The sequence below is a fragment of the Phytophthora cinnamomi genome (assembly GCF_018691715.1).
Source record: "Phytophthora cinnamomi strain GKB4 chromosome Unknown Contig92, whole genome shotgun sequence".
Lineage (NCBI taxonomy): Eukaryota > Oomycota > Peronosporomycetes > Peronosporales > Peronosporaceae > Phytophthora > Phytophthora cinnamomi.
Window position 1 is genome coordinate 1670906 of NW_027151025.1, and position 13137 is coordinate 1684042.

At 59.5% G+C, this 13137-nt stretch overlaps 8 protein-coding genes across 9 annotated transcripts; 3 read left to right on the top strand and 5 right to left on the bottom strand.

The window, feature by feature from the left end:
- Positions 1–139: 139 nt before the first annotated feature.
- On the bottom strand, positions 140–541 carry IUM83_03012 (NADH dehydrogenase [ubiquinone] iron-sulfur protein 7, mitochondrial; the record flags this gene model as incomplete). Its single annotated transcript, XM_067926980.1, has 2 exons — positions 140–199; positions 269–541. 2 exons carry the CDS (start codon positions 539–541, stop codon positions 140–142), a joined length of 333 nt encoding a protein of 110 aa, XP_067784439.1.
- Positions 542–1592: 1051 nt separating this feature from the next.
- Positions 1593–2419, bottom strand: IUM83_03013 (NADH-ubiquinone oxidoreductase 20 kDa subunit, mitochondrial; the record flags this gene model as incomplete). Its single annotated transcript, XM_067926981.1, has 3 exons — positions 1593–1945; positions 2035–2142; positions 2227–2419. The coding sequence occupies 3 exons, from the start codon at positions 2417–2419 to the stop codon at positions 1593–1595; spliced, it is 654 nt and encodes a 217-aa protein (XP_067784440.1).
- A 371-nt stretch (positions 2420–2790) lies between these two features.
- IUM83_03014 (uncharacterized protein) lies at positions 2791–3250 on the top strand (the record flags this gene model as incomplete). Its single annotated transcript, XM_067926982.1, has 3 exons — positions 2791–2957; positions 3050–3147; positions 3231–3250. The coding sequence occupies 3 exons, from the start codon at positions 2791–2793 to the stop codon at positions 3248–3250; spliced, it is 285 nt and encodes a 94-aa protein (XP_067784215.1).
- A 33-nt stretch (positions 3251–3283) lies between these two features.
- On the bottom strand, positions 3284–4069 carry IUM83_03015 (NADH-ubiquinone oxidoreductase 20 kDa subunit, mitochondrial; the record flags this gene model as incomplete). Its single annotated transcript, XM_067926983.1, has 3 exons — positions 3284–3636; positions 3713–3820; positions 3886–4069. 3 exons carry the CDS (start codon positions 4067–4069, stop codon positions 3284–3286), a joined length of 645 nt encoding a protein of 214 aa, XP_067784441.1.
- A 405-nt stretch (positions 4070–4474) lies between these two features.
- Positions 4475–5248, bottom strand: IUM83_03016 (NADH dehydrogenase [ubiquinone] iron-sulfur protein 7, mitochondrial; the record flags this gene model as incomplete). Its single annotated transcript, XM_067926984.1, has 3 exons — positions 4475–4827; positions 4910–5017; positions 5089–5248. 3 exons carry the CDS (start codon positions 5246–5248, stop codon positions 4475–4477), a joined length of 621 nt encoding a protein of 206 aa, XP_067784442.1.
- A 241-nt stretch (positions 5249–5489) lies between these two features.
- On the bottom strand, positions 5490–7072 carry IUM83_03017 (N-alpha-acetyltransferase 60; the record flags this gene model as incomplete). Its single annotated transcript, XM_067926985.1, has 6 exons — positions 5490–5744; positions 5808–6259; positions 6328–6459; positions 6536–6598; positions 6669–6903; positions 6986–7072. 6 exons carry the CDS (start codon positions 7070–7072, stop codon positions 5490–5492), a joined length of 1224 nt encoding a protein of 407 aa, XP_067784006.1.
- Positions 7073–7253: 181 nt separating this feature from the next.
- Positions 7254–9499, top strand: IUM83_03018 (wd40 repeat-containing protein; the record flags this gene model as incomplete). Of its 2 annotated transcripts, none has more annotated exons than XM_067926986.1 (3): positions 7254–8296; positions 8391–8486; positions 8560–9499. In XM_067926986.1, the coding sequence occupies 3 exons, from the start codon at positions 7254–7256 to the stop codon at positions 9497–9499; spliced, it is 2079 nt and encodes a 692-aa protein (XP_067784053.1). The 2 variants fall into 2 exon arrangements, with proteins under 2 accessions (XP_067784053.1, XP_067784054.1); XM_067926987.1 differs by having other exon boundaries at positions 8572–9499.
- Positions 9500–10787: 1288 nt separating this feature from the next.
- Positions 10788–13112, top strand: IUM83_03019 (CAMK/CAMK1 protein kinase; the record flags this gene model as incomplete). The annotated part of the gene is made up of 1 exon (XM_067926988.1): positions 10788–13112. The coding sequence occupies one exon, from the start codon at positions 10788–10790 to the stop codon at positions 13110–13112; it is 2325 nt and encodes a 774-aa protein (XP_067784444.1).
- Between the last annotated feature and the right edge of the window lie 25 nt (positions 13113–13137).

Here is a 13137-nt window from a genome sequence, read left to right on the forward strand (position 1 = left end):
CACGATTTTGAAAGACGAGTGGACTCAATTAGATACTCAGCTAGCATTAGAAGCTCAAGTCGCAGCGACCGCATTTCCACGAGAAGTGTTTTATAATGAAGATCGTCACAACGAGAGGGCCAAGAGGATATCAACGGCGTCATTGGTAAAACGAAAGAAGGTTAAACGACTTGGTCAACCGGTAGGACGCTTGAAGCCGCTAGCAATACGACCCCAACCACGCAGCAATAGCTGAGCCAGCGGGAGTTCCGATCGGCTACTTTCTCACCTTCAGCAGGAGGGTCTTACTACCCTTGATCTTCTTCTGGAGCTGCATCAGGCCGAAGAGAAGCGCCTCGGCCGTGGGCGGGCAGCCTGGTACGTAAATGTCGACGGGGACTATGCGGTTGCAACCGCGCACCACCGCGTACGAGTAGTGATAGTAGCCACCTCCGTTGGCGCAACTACCCATGGACACCACATAGCGTGGTTCGGGCATCTGGTCGTACACTCGGCGCATCGCCGGAGCCATCTTGTTGGTGAGAGTTCCAGCCACGATCATGACGTCGGATTGGCGTGGGGAGCCTCGGTAGACCATTCCCATACGCTCGCAATCGTATCGCGGGGCCGCTGCACTTACGCAAGTGGAACGAAGTTACTTCATATGGCACCATTTCCAAGGTGATTTTTGAGAAAAACGTACCAAAGTGCATCATCTCCACTGCACAGCATGCCAAACCGAAGGATAACGGCCAGATTGAGCTTTTGCGGCCCCAGTTGACAAGATCTTCGAGGCGAGACACAACGTACTCTACGTAGCGTAACCAAACGAAAGGTTTTAAGAGGTGAGGTTGGTTCTAACGCTAGTAATCGGAAAGCGGTTCACTTACCAGCACTGTTTCGAGCCGTCGTATTTCCAGCGATCAAGTCAGCAACGGTAGCACGCTCGGTGACCTGCGAGTTATCAGGGCTCGATACAGAAGAGGTGGTGTGGAGGCACTGAGCGGGACTAGCTCCTACTAGGGGCTGACACAACACATGCGAACGCCGCCACGAGAGGTTTGATCCAACGCGGAACATGGTGTCGAACACTCGAGTGCGTGGAAATAGGAAATCAATTTGTATTGGTAGGATTCAACCACCTGCGAGCACGTGATTTCGCAGCAATGGTGATGGCCACCTCGCCGTCTGGTTCAGGCTGTTAGATTATGCAAGGTGGCTGATGGCCACTACCCCAGTCGGCGCAAAATACGGTGAAGATTAATTTTTCTAAGAGTTCTAAGAAAAAAAAAGTTGTACAGTATGTATACAAACGGTAGCGCGGGTTTACGCGGAAATGTTGGTGGCCACCTCCGCAAGAGTTTACGCGGAGTCGTTGATGGCCGCATGTCCTTATGCCAACCAAATTCATATGGTTCATTTTGGTTTCGCGTGGTTCGAGTACACACAACTCGCGAATTCAATGTGGGCTAGGCTAGGCGCACGCAAACCTGAGGAAGTTGAGGATACGTTGTTCGACCACTTTCATCATTGTTTGGATTGGTATTGAGTTCAAGTTCGGACAACAGCTTAATGATTGCAGTGCTTATCCGCCCACGTGCTAAGCATGTTGTTTACTTTCTCACCTTCAGCAGCAAGGACTTGTTGCCCTTGATCTTCTTCTGCAGCTGCATAAGACCAAACACAAGCGCTTCCGCCGTCGGGGGGCATCCGGGGACGTAAATGTCGACCGGTACGATACGGTCGACACCACGCACCACGGCGTACGAGTAGTGGTAATAGCCTCCGCCGTTGGCGCAACTTCCGAGCGACACCACGTATCGGGGCTCGGGCATCTGGTCGAAAATGCGGCGCAATGCAGGCGCCATTTTGTTGGTCAGCGTTCCAGCGACGATCATCACGTCCGTCTGACGCGGCGACGCACGGAACACCATGCCCATGCGCTCAAAGTCATAACGCGAACCAGCTGGATCCAGGCAACCACAATATCTCTGTTAGCATGGAGCAGGTATTAACAAGTGGTACGAACTCCGTGACGAATTGGCCCAACCGTACCGGCATGCATCATTTCGACGGCGCAGCACGCTAGACCGAACGAAATGGGCCAGAGCGAGCTCTTGCGACCCCAGTTCACGAGGTCATCAAGGCGGGACACCACGTATTCTGTACGAGCAGAGACGAATAGAATAATACTAAGATGCTAAGGTTGTGTAGCGAATGTCGATCACTAGGAAATTCGTCGCTTACCGGCGCTGTCTCGAGCTGCCGCGTTACCGTTCAGAAGGTCGGCGACGTTGCCACGCTGCGAGACCTGCAGTTGCTCCTGGGGCTGCGACTGCGCCCCAGTCACTGCGGAGGTGGTTTGAAGCGTCCTGGAAGAGCTGGCGACCACGGGTCGGATCACGCTGCGCTGCACGAGCTGCGAGCCGAGACGGAACATGGTGACAGTAGTCAATTGAATAGACTTGAGCGCTGGAGACTGCAATCGGGCGAAAGCTCAGACTGTCCGAAGGGGATCGCACCCGAGGAATCTGGGGCCAGGAGCGAGCGATGCGGGGGGGGGGGGGTCCCAGCGCTACGGCAGATTGCGCTGGCACCTGCGCTCGTGCTGACGGCCACCTTGTCTCCGTTGCAAAACGCGGTGCACTCCGTGGCCGAGCACTTGCAGAAAGTAGCGGAGACCGACCACGTGACGTTATCAGGTGGATTGTCGGCACCCGAAGAATTGGGCCATAGTGAAACCAAGTGGTTTGCGATCCATCATCGCGATGATGATGCTGTGCTGATTGTGGCCACCTCGCTGGACGCGTTATGACCGGCGCCGTGCTTCTCTATGTGGTCGCGGCCCTGCCAGAGCACACGTACGGCTTGCAGTCTCAGTTGCGCGGCTTGAGCGGTCTTCGACAGCAGTATCAGGGTGAAAACCAACGTCGGGACTCAGGGATCTCGTCGTTCGCGCAGAGTATATGCGATTCCAGGTAGGCACGGTTGCAGCTAATGGCTACGGCCAGTGGTCCACGGACGGTGAACGGGTTCAGAACCAACCGATCGGCTGACAGACCTTCGGTAGACAAGCAGAACGAGGCGCAACCTTCTTTAGCAAACCAGCGTTGACGCCCGATACTCTCTCCATTTGGCGGCGTTGCTCGAGTCCCTACTGCAAAAGAGGTACGAGTATGTAGCTGTGCTCCCCTCTCCAGCCTTCATGCGTGTCGTTCATCCAAATTCTTTTTTTTTGTCTTCTTCAAAAGATATGCAGGTGCCAAGCTAACCCCAGCTTAACGTAGCCTTCCCTCCAAGCCGCCTACTTCCTCAATTTGAGCAAGAGCGACTTGTTGCCCTTGATCTTCTTCTGGAGCTGCATAATGCCGAACAGCAGAGCCTCAGCCGTGGGAGGACAGCCGGGGACGTAGACATCAACTGGCATGATTCGGTCCACGCCGCGCACCACGGCGTACGAGTAGTGGTAATATCCGCCGCCGTTCGCGCAGCTCCCCATCGAGATGACGTAGCGCGGCTCCGGCATTTGGTCGTAAATTCGACGAAGAGCTGGGGCCATTTTGTTGGTGACCGTGCCCGCCACGATCATCAGGTCCGTTTGGCGCGGGGATGCTCGGAACAGCAGTCCCATCCGCTCAAAGTCGTAGCGAGACCCGGCTAAGAGTGGACAGACAACGAGTTTCAGTGAGTACTTGAAGCTAGAAGAGGTGTCTTCAATCGTTGGGCTACGCACCGGAATGCATCATTTCTACGGCGCAGCAAGCCAACCCGAAGGTTACGGGCCACAGGGAGCTTTTCCGGCTCCAGTCGATCAGATCGTCCAGGCGGGACACGACGTATTCTGCAGACAAGCGTGAGCGAGGCCGACGAGTGGGGAAACAACTGCAGTGCTTCGACTTCACGTACCGGCGCCGTTTCTAGCTGTGGCATTTCCAGCGAGGAGATCGCTTACGTTGCCACGTTGCTGGACTTCGGCTTGGCAAGCCGAACAGGTGGCGTGAACGAGACGACTGCCTCCTCCACCTCTAGCTGCTCGGCTCACCGCCGATCCGCTGTGCTGAAGGAGCCCAGAGGTGAGTCGCCACATCATTTGAATGTTGGGAGATGGATGTGAACCACGACCGGTGACAGGAACAATGGTGGGCTGTAGCTCATTTTCCAGCGGTCTCGAATCGCGCTCGATTACTCTGGTCGAAGTTGATGGCAACCTGTGAGCAACAGACCAATGGACATCAAGATCAACCGACGGCCCAAACGTGCCACAATCGCCGGGCTGGGTCGAACATTGCGCCACGACAAGTCCGATACTTCCACCTGCCACAACAAGAGGTACAGCTGCTGCACATACTCCGCTTGGCGTGTGTTGTGTCATCCAAATTCATTTTCTTTTGTGTGTGTGTGTGTGTGTCTTCTCTCAACCGAGCACAGACGCGCCAAAGTCCAGTAGCTGGCCTACACGACGGAGCGTCCGTCCCGCTAGAGAGGCAGCCACAGCTTACTTCCGCAACTTGAGCAGCAGCGACTTGTTGCCCTTCACCTTCTTCTGCAGCTGCATGAGGCCGAAGAGCAGCGCCTCGGCCGTGGGCGGGCAGCCCGGCACGTAGATGTCCACGGGGATGACGCGGTCCACGCCGCGCACCACGGCGTACGAGTAGTGGTAGTAGCCGCCGCCGTTGGCGCAGCTGCCCATGGACACGACGTAGCGCGGCTCGGGCATCTGGTCGTACACGCGGCGCAGGGCGGGCGCCATCTTGTTGGTGAGCGTGCCAGCGACGATCATCACGTCCGTCTGGCGGGGCGACGCGCGGAACACCATGCCCATGCGCTCGAAGTCGTAGCGGGAGCCGGCTGCAACAGCGCAACAAGGAAGACGGTTAACTCTCCGCAGCGAGGAGCCAAAGCCAGGGACCGAATGGAGGCGGAGACGTACCGGAGTGCATCATCTCCACGGCGCAGCAGGCCAGGCCGAAGGTGATGGGCCAGAGCGAGCTCTTGCGGCCCCAGTTCACCAGGTCGTCCACCTTGGACACGACGAACTCTGCGTATAGAGAGGAGGAGGTCAGGGGGAGCAGCAGGCCAAGGCGCAAGGCGCTGCGGGGGATGACGCACCGACGCCGTTGCGCGCCGTGGCGTTGCCGTTGAGCAGGTCCTGGATGTTGCCGCGCTCGGCGGGCGCCGAGGAGGACGAGGCGGCCGGCACCGCCGACGAGGCGCAGCGGACGGCGGACGTCCGGGCCAGGGCTCCTGAGCGGCGCGCGAGGGTCAGCATGGTCGGCAGGAGGCAGCTGTGTGTGGCGAGCGATTATAGCCGCCCGCTTGGGGGTCGCAACCACCAAAATCCCCGGCAGACGCGATGGATTGGGAATGAAGGGGGAATTCGATGATGGAGGTGGTTGGAGACGTTGGGTTTATTGGCCAGGGGATAAAGTATTGGAGGTTGAGACCGTCGGAATTCTGGAGACTGGTGTGCCGAAATGATGGTACGCAAGTTGAAGGCAAGCATGTTGCTGCTACGGACACAGGCACAAGGCGCAGCGAGGCGAGAAGAGCATGGCCGAGGCCAGACGACCGATACGACTGGTTTCGTTGGAGTGACTTGCATATTGCTCGTCTTCTGGGTTGTCGGCTCGAGATTTGGCTTCGGCGCCGTCACCGTTCAAGCCCAGCACCAAGTAGGCGGCAGAGTTGGCGGATACGTAGGCTTGCAAGCTCTCCGCGATGATACTCGTGCGCTCAATAGGCTGAATGTCCACTTCACCATTGATCTGCGGCGCAAGGAAGTCTTAGGATTGCAAAATGCAACCGGGTACTGGTGCTAACCGACGTACCTGAGCGCCTTCGATAACGTTGCGGTACCATTCAAACGGCTGGGCATCGTACTCGCCGACAATCGGTTTCTCGTGGAAGTGGACAACTCGTAACGTATCGACGGGGCGCATGAGCTTGAGAGTGGCGTTGAGACAGCGGGTTCCAGCCGCTGACTTGTCCACCGCCACCACGAACACGTACTGCTTGCTAATCACCGAATTGAGTGGGGCCGGAGGGACGACCAGCGTAGGTATTGACGTCGTACAGCGCAAAACTTCCCATGGGACATGGTGAACTTGGTCAATTGCTGGCCCTCCTTTGCCGTGGGCCCCCAGCACGAGAAAGTCAACTCGCTCTCGCTCAGCTACGAGTAAAAGTTGCTGGGCGACTGAGCTCGTGCCAGCACTCTCCTCGCAAGTTATTGTGACACGATTGGTTGGTAGTTGCAGCCGAGCACAATGCGCCTTGTACTCTGGAGGCAGCAGCGTTGTTAGATCTCGAGCTGCTCGAAAAGTGAGTCCTGGGTTTAACGATACGAACCTTCCGCGATGAACTCGCCGGAAATGTGCGGTAGCTGACGGCTGGCTGCAAGCTCTTCATTAATATTAACAACCGCAAGCTGGCCTTGCCTCCGTAGACGCGCTGCCAACTCGAATGCTAAATAGGATTGACCTGGCATCATTAGACGTGAAAGGCATCAGGTCTCTGTACAAATCCTTGACTGGTACAATTTCGAGGGCGCGCGTACGGCTGCCATCAACTGCAACCATGTACTTGGCCGTTGGGGAGAGGCACTTGTTGTCCTGGTGTTCTGTCACCACGCAATTTCCTCCCGTAAACTCATCGGTACAACGCGCAAATTTCACATGTCGCCCACTCACCTTGTTCCATTCTGCTGCGCAACTTCGTCAGCGTTGAATGCAGGTCCAAGAACAGCCCCGACTCGCTCTCACGCGCGGCCGCCGCCGGATCGTAGTCAGCGTCGTCCATCAGACAGCAAAGCTGCTCATGGCTCCACTCAGAAATGTCTTCAGGTGCCAGTGCCTTGACCTGTTCCAGCACGTCATCGGGCCGATCCAGCAAGTGGCTCCGGAACGTCTCGTCCGTCAGCTCAGGCTGCACAACCGCAACAATTAAAAAAAAGCTTCATCAACTCCAGCCCACACCGCCACCGCTTCAATTCTCAACCCCACCGAACCTCTCTAATGCTCAAAACCAGCCGCGTGCTCTGTATACACAGCCGCAGCGCCGGCGACGCCTTCTTGAGCGCCAACACGTCCCGCATCTTCAACTCTCGGCCGCACCCTTTCAGTCTCATGTCACTCACACGGGGGAGTACAAGTCACTCAAATGCTGTTCATGAAGTGGCACACACAACGTATAATACCAAGGTACACTGTACCCACTCCATCACTAAAGCAAGCCAAGCCAAGCCCGAGGTGAGCGCGTCCAGGGCCGTGGCCGCCATGCAGGAGAACGGCGAGCTGCACCCCGCGCAGGTGCTCAAGAGCGGGCACGACGTGGGTTCGAGCCACTACGCGGGCGGCGTGCCGCCGCACAAGCGCATGCGCAAGCCCATCGTGCGCAAGAGCGTGGACCCGAACGCCACCTTCATCAACTACGTGACGCAGCGCCGCTTCGTGCTGGCGCGCAGCGTGCGGTCGCACGCGCTGCCGCCGCACTCGTTCTACAAGAAGCAGATGCTGCCGCCCATGGCCTTCGCCGGGGACGACGACCTGGCCTCGTGCGTGTGCACCAAGTTCTGCCGCTGCTCCACCAACAAGCAGCGCTGCCCCGTCAACTGCCTCACGTGGACGCCCGAGGGCCGCCGCCTCATCACGGGCAACTCGGTGGGCGAGTTCACGCTCTGGAACGGGCTGGCCTTCAACTTCGAGACCATCCTGCAGGCCCACGACGACGCCGTGCGCGCCATGGTCTGGTCGCACAACGACAACTGGCTGGTCACGGCCGACCACGGCGGCGTCATCAAGTACTGGCAGTCCAGCATGACCAACGTGCAGCTGCTGCAGGGCCACCGCGAGGCGGTGCGCTCGCTCAGCTTCTCGCCCACGGACTTCAAGTTCGTGTCGTGCTCGGACGACGCCACGGTCAAGATCTGGGACTTCGAGAGCGGGCGCGAGGAGCGCGTGCTCACCGGGCACGGCTGGGACGTCAAGTGCGTGGCCTACCACCCGCAGAAGTGTCTGCTGGCCAGCGGCAGTAAGGATAACCTGGTCAAGATCTGGGACCCCAAGTCGGGCAACAGTCTCAACACGCTGCACGGACACAAGAACACCGTCTTCAAGGTGGCCTGGAACTCGAACGGCAACTGGCTGCTCACGGCGAGTCGCGACCAGCTGATCAAGATCTACGACATCCGGATGCTCAAGGAGTTCGCCACGCTCAAGGGCCATGCGCGCGAGGTTACGTCAATTGCGTGGCACCCGTGGTATGAGCGCCTCTTTGTCAGTGGCTCGTACGACGGATCGCTCATGTACTGGGAAGTCGGGTATGTCAATCTGCGGGGCTTTGTATTGGGCGTGTGTATTTGCGTTCCTGTTTCGCTTTACTAACGACAAATTTTGTTATTGTCTGCTTAACAGCAAGGAGAACGCGCTGGCATCCATTCCTCAGGCACACGATACCGCTGTGTGGGATATTCAATGGCACCCGGTCGGCCACGTTGTCGCCACTGGAAGGTATGCTTGCTTTTTGACCTACGTTTTCTTCTTGTCAACGCAGCTAATTTGTTGTTATTGTTTGACGGCGTAGTAACGACCACAGTACAAAGTTCTGGTGCCGCAATCGTCCTGGAGACCCGATGGATGACAAGTACAATGGCGGTCAGACCGTGCTGAACGAACACGAAGCTGGAGAGGGAATGATGCACATGCGCGGAGGCCCGGATAGCGTGGAAGTGCTTCCTGGTATGGCGGACGGCGCCAGTAGCCTCCGCTCCAGCGCGATCAACGCCGCGAACTTCCAGACATTCAACAAGTCGGCCACAGACAACCGCGGGAATGGTGGCCGCCGCCCTCCGCCCGAGTCGTACACGTGCAACCGCTGCGGGACCAAGGGCCACTGGATCGAGGACTGCCCCACAAAGGACCAGCACAACCCGAGCGGCCAGATGCAGCGCAAGGTTCCGCCTGAAGGCTACTTGTGTAAGCGCTGCAACATTCCCGGTCACTATATCTCGGACTGCACAGAGCCCAAGGTGCCGCCGCCGTCGTACACGTGCCACAAATGCCGCCAGAAGGGCCACTGGAAGCAGGACTGCCCGATGGACGGCAACGGCGCGATCAGCGCGCTGCTGAGCCAGATCCGTCCTCCTGGCGGTGTGGGGGCCGGCGCACCGATGAGCACCGGTGGCGTGGGGCCCGTCCCGCCACCGCCGCCGTCCGCTCGAGGGTTCCCGCCGCGGGGCATGATGCCCCCCCCTCCGCCTGCCGCAGGAGCAGGACTGCTGGTGCCACCCCCGCCTCCGCCCCATATCCTTGCTGGTATGAAGCGCGCCCGCGACGACGAAGGCGGCAATGGCGTGGGGATGCCACCTCCGCCCATGAACGGCTGGCCGCCGATGGCAGGCGCCTCGGGTCGCTCAGGGCCTCCCCCTGGTCCACCAGGAGGTGGTATGCCGCCGCCGGGGCTCCTGAGCACACCAGGCCAGCCCGACCTGAAGAAGATGAGCCGGGACCCGAGACGGAGGTAGACGAAGTGAACAGCAGCCCGGCTGATCGTCATCACGACGGCCGTCTCCGAGAGGAGTCTACAGTAGTGACGATAGTAGCAGCATTACCCGACAGTCTCAATAGTGAAATGCAAGCAGCGGCCATGCCCCATGTCAAACGTGCGGCGGCGATTTGGCCGCCGCGACCACCGCGAGCTGCTTGGTGGTTGACGCCGGCATGTTTGCGCGGCAGTTGAAGTTCGGTTCAACTTGACCCTGTGCTCTGGCAGATGTGAAAAAAATCCACGCGTCTACTGTAGCAACGACGCCCCAAGCAGCACCGAGGAATGCAGGACGATCGCCATGCGTTGCACGGTAAATGAACATCGGAGCAGGCAGCTCTGGGGAGGAAGGCCGCCCGCCCTCGAGGCCTCGGTGGCGGCACCCCGACCGACAGGCGTGACCGGAATCAGTCAGCGGAGGGACAAAGAGCCGCGGAGCGGGCCGTCGATCTCGAGGTTGAAGCTGGGGCAAGCGGCGCATGCGCGGCGAGAGGTGCGGCTCGCTGCGTGCCTCGGCGCTGCCCACGCCATCTGCGCCAAGCTGGCTGCCTGGGTGTGACCATGCGGGCGAACAGGCTGTGCGAACAGCGCCTCGCCCAGCAGGCAGGCCTGCTGTCATACGGCGAAATGGCCCCGCGATGTTCAGGGCGCTAGCCAGCAGACAGTCTCAGCTAGCCAGAACCGCCTGCTTTTCTTTCCGCCCAAGATCATCGTGGGGTGATACTATAGAGCTCGAATACTACTTCGGAAGGTATTAGCTGATATGAAAAAGTACCACTGATAAATTAGACATCGACTACTACTACCGACTTGTGCTCGCCCGATGTTGGTATCGGCGCGGACGAACCTGTCGACGGCGTGAGTCATAACAACGCCGTTGCGTACCTCTGCCACACGGTTGCAGTTGGCTAGAGGTGCTGACCTGGGGTATTTCGGAGTTTAGGAAGTATAGTAACACTGTCAGTACCACTACCAATAGTGATGCATTCTGCCTCTACTATATTTACACGAACATACAATACTACTACATTATTTTAGCACTAACGGTAGCAGTGCTATTCTCACTACAGTACTATCAGCTGCACTTCGCATAGCCAGCCTCGCATAATCCGGTCCTGGCAGTGTATCGACTCTCGCGGCCTCTCCGCCTCCGAAAACGGGTCACGCCGCCTGCTCCCGTCGCATCAAGTCTCGCAGGCCGCGACACCCCGGCGGGCTCGAGCTGTCAACCGCCATTTCCATACTTTTCCCAGAAGCCCCAGCCCAGCATGAAGACGCAGCGGGAGTCGCCGCCCACGGCGCTGCTGCTGCAGCAGTCGCGCGCGCCCGTGCCCATGGCGCGGCGCAAGCAGCCCTCGGACCGTCTGCGCAGCCCGGACGGCCGCCGCCGCCACCACGCGGCGCCGCCGGCGCCCGCGCCGTCCTACCAGCACCTGGGCGCCATCGAGAGCGTGCGCACGGCGCTCAGCAGCACGGGCGGCGTGAGCGCGGGCGCCGTGGGCGGCCACGAGGTGATCCTCAGCGGCTCCCTCAGCAAGCGCGGCCAGTTCTTCAAGGCGTGGATGCCGCGCCACCTCGTGCTGTCGCGCGGCGCGCTGCAGGTGTACCGCAAGAACCCGTACGCGGCCAGCATGCAGCAGCAGGAGAAGGACGTGGCGCAGCTGGAGAAGAAGCTGCTGAAGATGGAGGTGGCGCGCGCCGACGCCGTGCGCGTCGAGGCGTCCGACGCCTTCAAGCACCGCCCCTTCTGCTTCGTGCTGGTGGCGCGCAAGCGCTCGCGGCGGCTCGGGCTGCTGGGCGGCGGCGGCGGCGACTCCACCACGCGCAGCGCCATCACCTTCAACAGCGCCGGCGGCAACTGCCTGCAGCACCGCAAGGAGAGCAACCTGGACGCCAGACGCATCGACGACGGCCCCGTCGTGCTCTACTACCTGCAGGCCAGCAAGGAGGCCGAGAGGCAGCGCTGGATGCGCGCGCTGCAGCGCTGGATCGAGGGGGAGAGCCCCGCCAAGCTCGGACGCGGCATCCTCAACTACATTGTCAACAACGAGTACAGCAACTACCGCTACGGACAGAAGGTGGTGGGCGGCAATTCCTCCTCCCGCTCGGTGGGGCTGGCGGCCGCCGACTGTGGATCGGCCGTGAGTGGACCCGCGGCCCTGTCGCCGGCGTCCCAGGCAGGGCGCACCGTCGAGCAGGAGTTCCCCGTGCTGGCCAACTTGATCCGGGACATGCACGACTGCAAGAAGGAGGACGAGATGGTGTACATTCTGGACCAGATTCTGGGCGAGGTGCAGGACGGCGCCAACAGCGGCTACATCAAGAAGCTCATCGCCACGGTCGGAGAAGTCAAGCTCGAGGAGGCGCAGCACGTGTGGACGACCCACGTCAAGACGGCGTACGCGAGTGTCATGAAGGCGCTGCAGACTGCGTCGTCGGGACAGGAGCCCAGCAGCCAGGCACCCACGCTTCGAGCCCCGACCACCTACGCGATGCGTCAAAACTCGGCGGGCAGTGTCGAGTCGAGCGAGAGCAACCGCTCGCTGAACAACGTGGACCTCATGTCGTTCCACCGATTCTACAAGCTCGGACGGAAGCTTGGATCGGGTGCCTTCTCGGTGGTACACATTGCAACTCACCGTGAGACGCGGAAGCAAGTTGCGGTGAAGTGCATCGCTAAGGCGAGTTTGGGCATCCAGGACGTGCACTCGCTGAAACAAGAAGTGGAGGTCATGTCGAGTCTGAACCACCCGAACATCGTGCCTCTCCTGGACTACTTCGAGGAGGACAGATACTACTACATTGTGACCCCGCTGTGTACCGGCGGGGAGCTGTTTGATGACCTGGTGAAGCGCAAGAGCTACACGGAGGAGGATGCCCGTGTGCTCATGCGGAAGCTCGCGAGTGCCATTGACTATCTCCACTCGCGTGGCATCGTTCACCGTGACCTGAAGCCGGAAAACATTTTGCTGAAAACATCGGCGCCTGACGCTGAGGTGATGATCGCTGATTTCGGCTTCGCTAGACCCATGAACGGTTCGCGCCGCGGTACTGCGTGCGGCACCCCGGGATATGTTGCCCCGGAGGTTGTACAGGGCGAGCCGTACGGAGCCGAGGTAGACTGCTGGAGCCTCGGTGTGATTTTGTTCATTCTACTGTGTGGATACCCGCCGTTCCCTGGCTCCAACCACGCTACGGTGTTGAACAAGGTCGTGAAGGCCGAGTACAAGTTCGAGTCCCCGTACTGGGACGACGTGTCGGACGAGGCCAAGGACTTGGTGTCGGAGCTGCTGACTGTGGATCGCACCAAGCGCCTCGACGCGTCGGGCATCCTGGCTCACCCGTGGATGGACGAAACGCGCGCGTCAGTCATTAGCATGACGGACGACAGCGAGTTGCGGAAGCGCATCACGCGCAAGTGCTCGGACCTGTTGCCGGCGCTGCACCAGATGCGGAAGCACAGCCTGACGCACGGCAGCCCGAAGATTCGTCCGTCTGACATGAACGTGGACGACATCGAGCTAGACGAGCTGACCATGAACAGCGACAAGGAAATGCTTGATCGCGAGCTCGCGGACATGGACGGCTTCTAGAGCGAGGGCTATCATTGGAAATAGC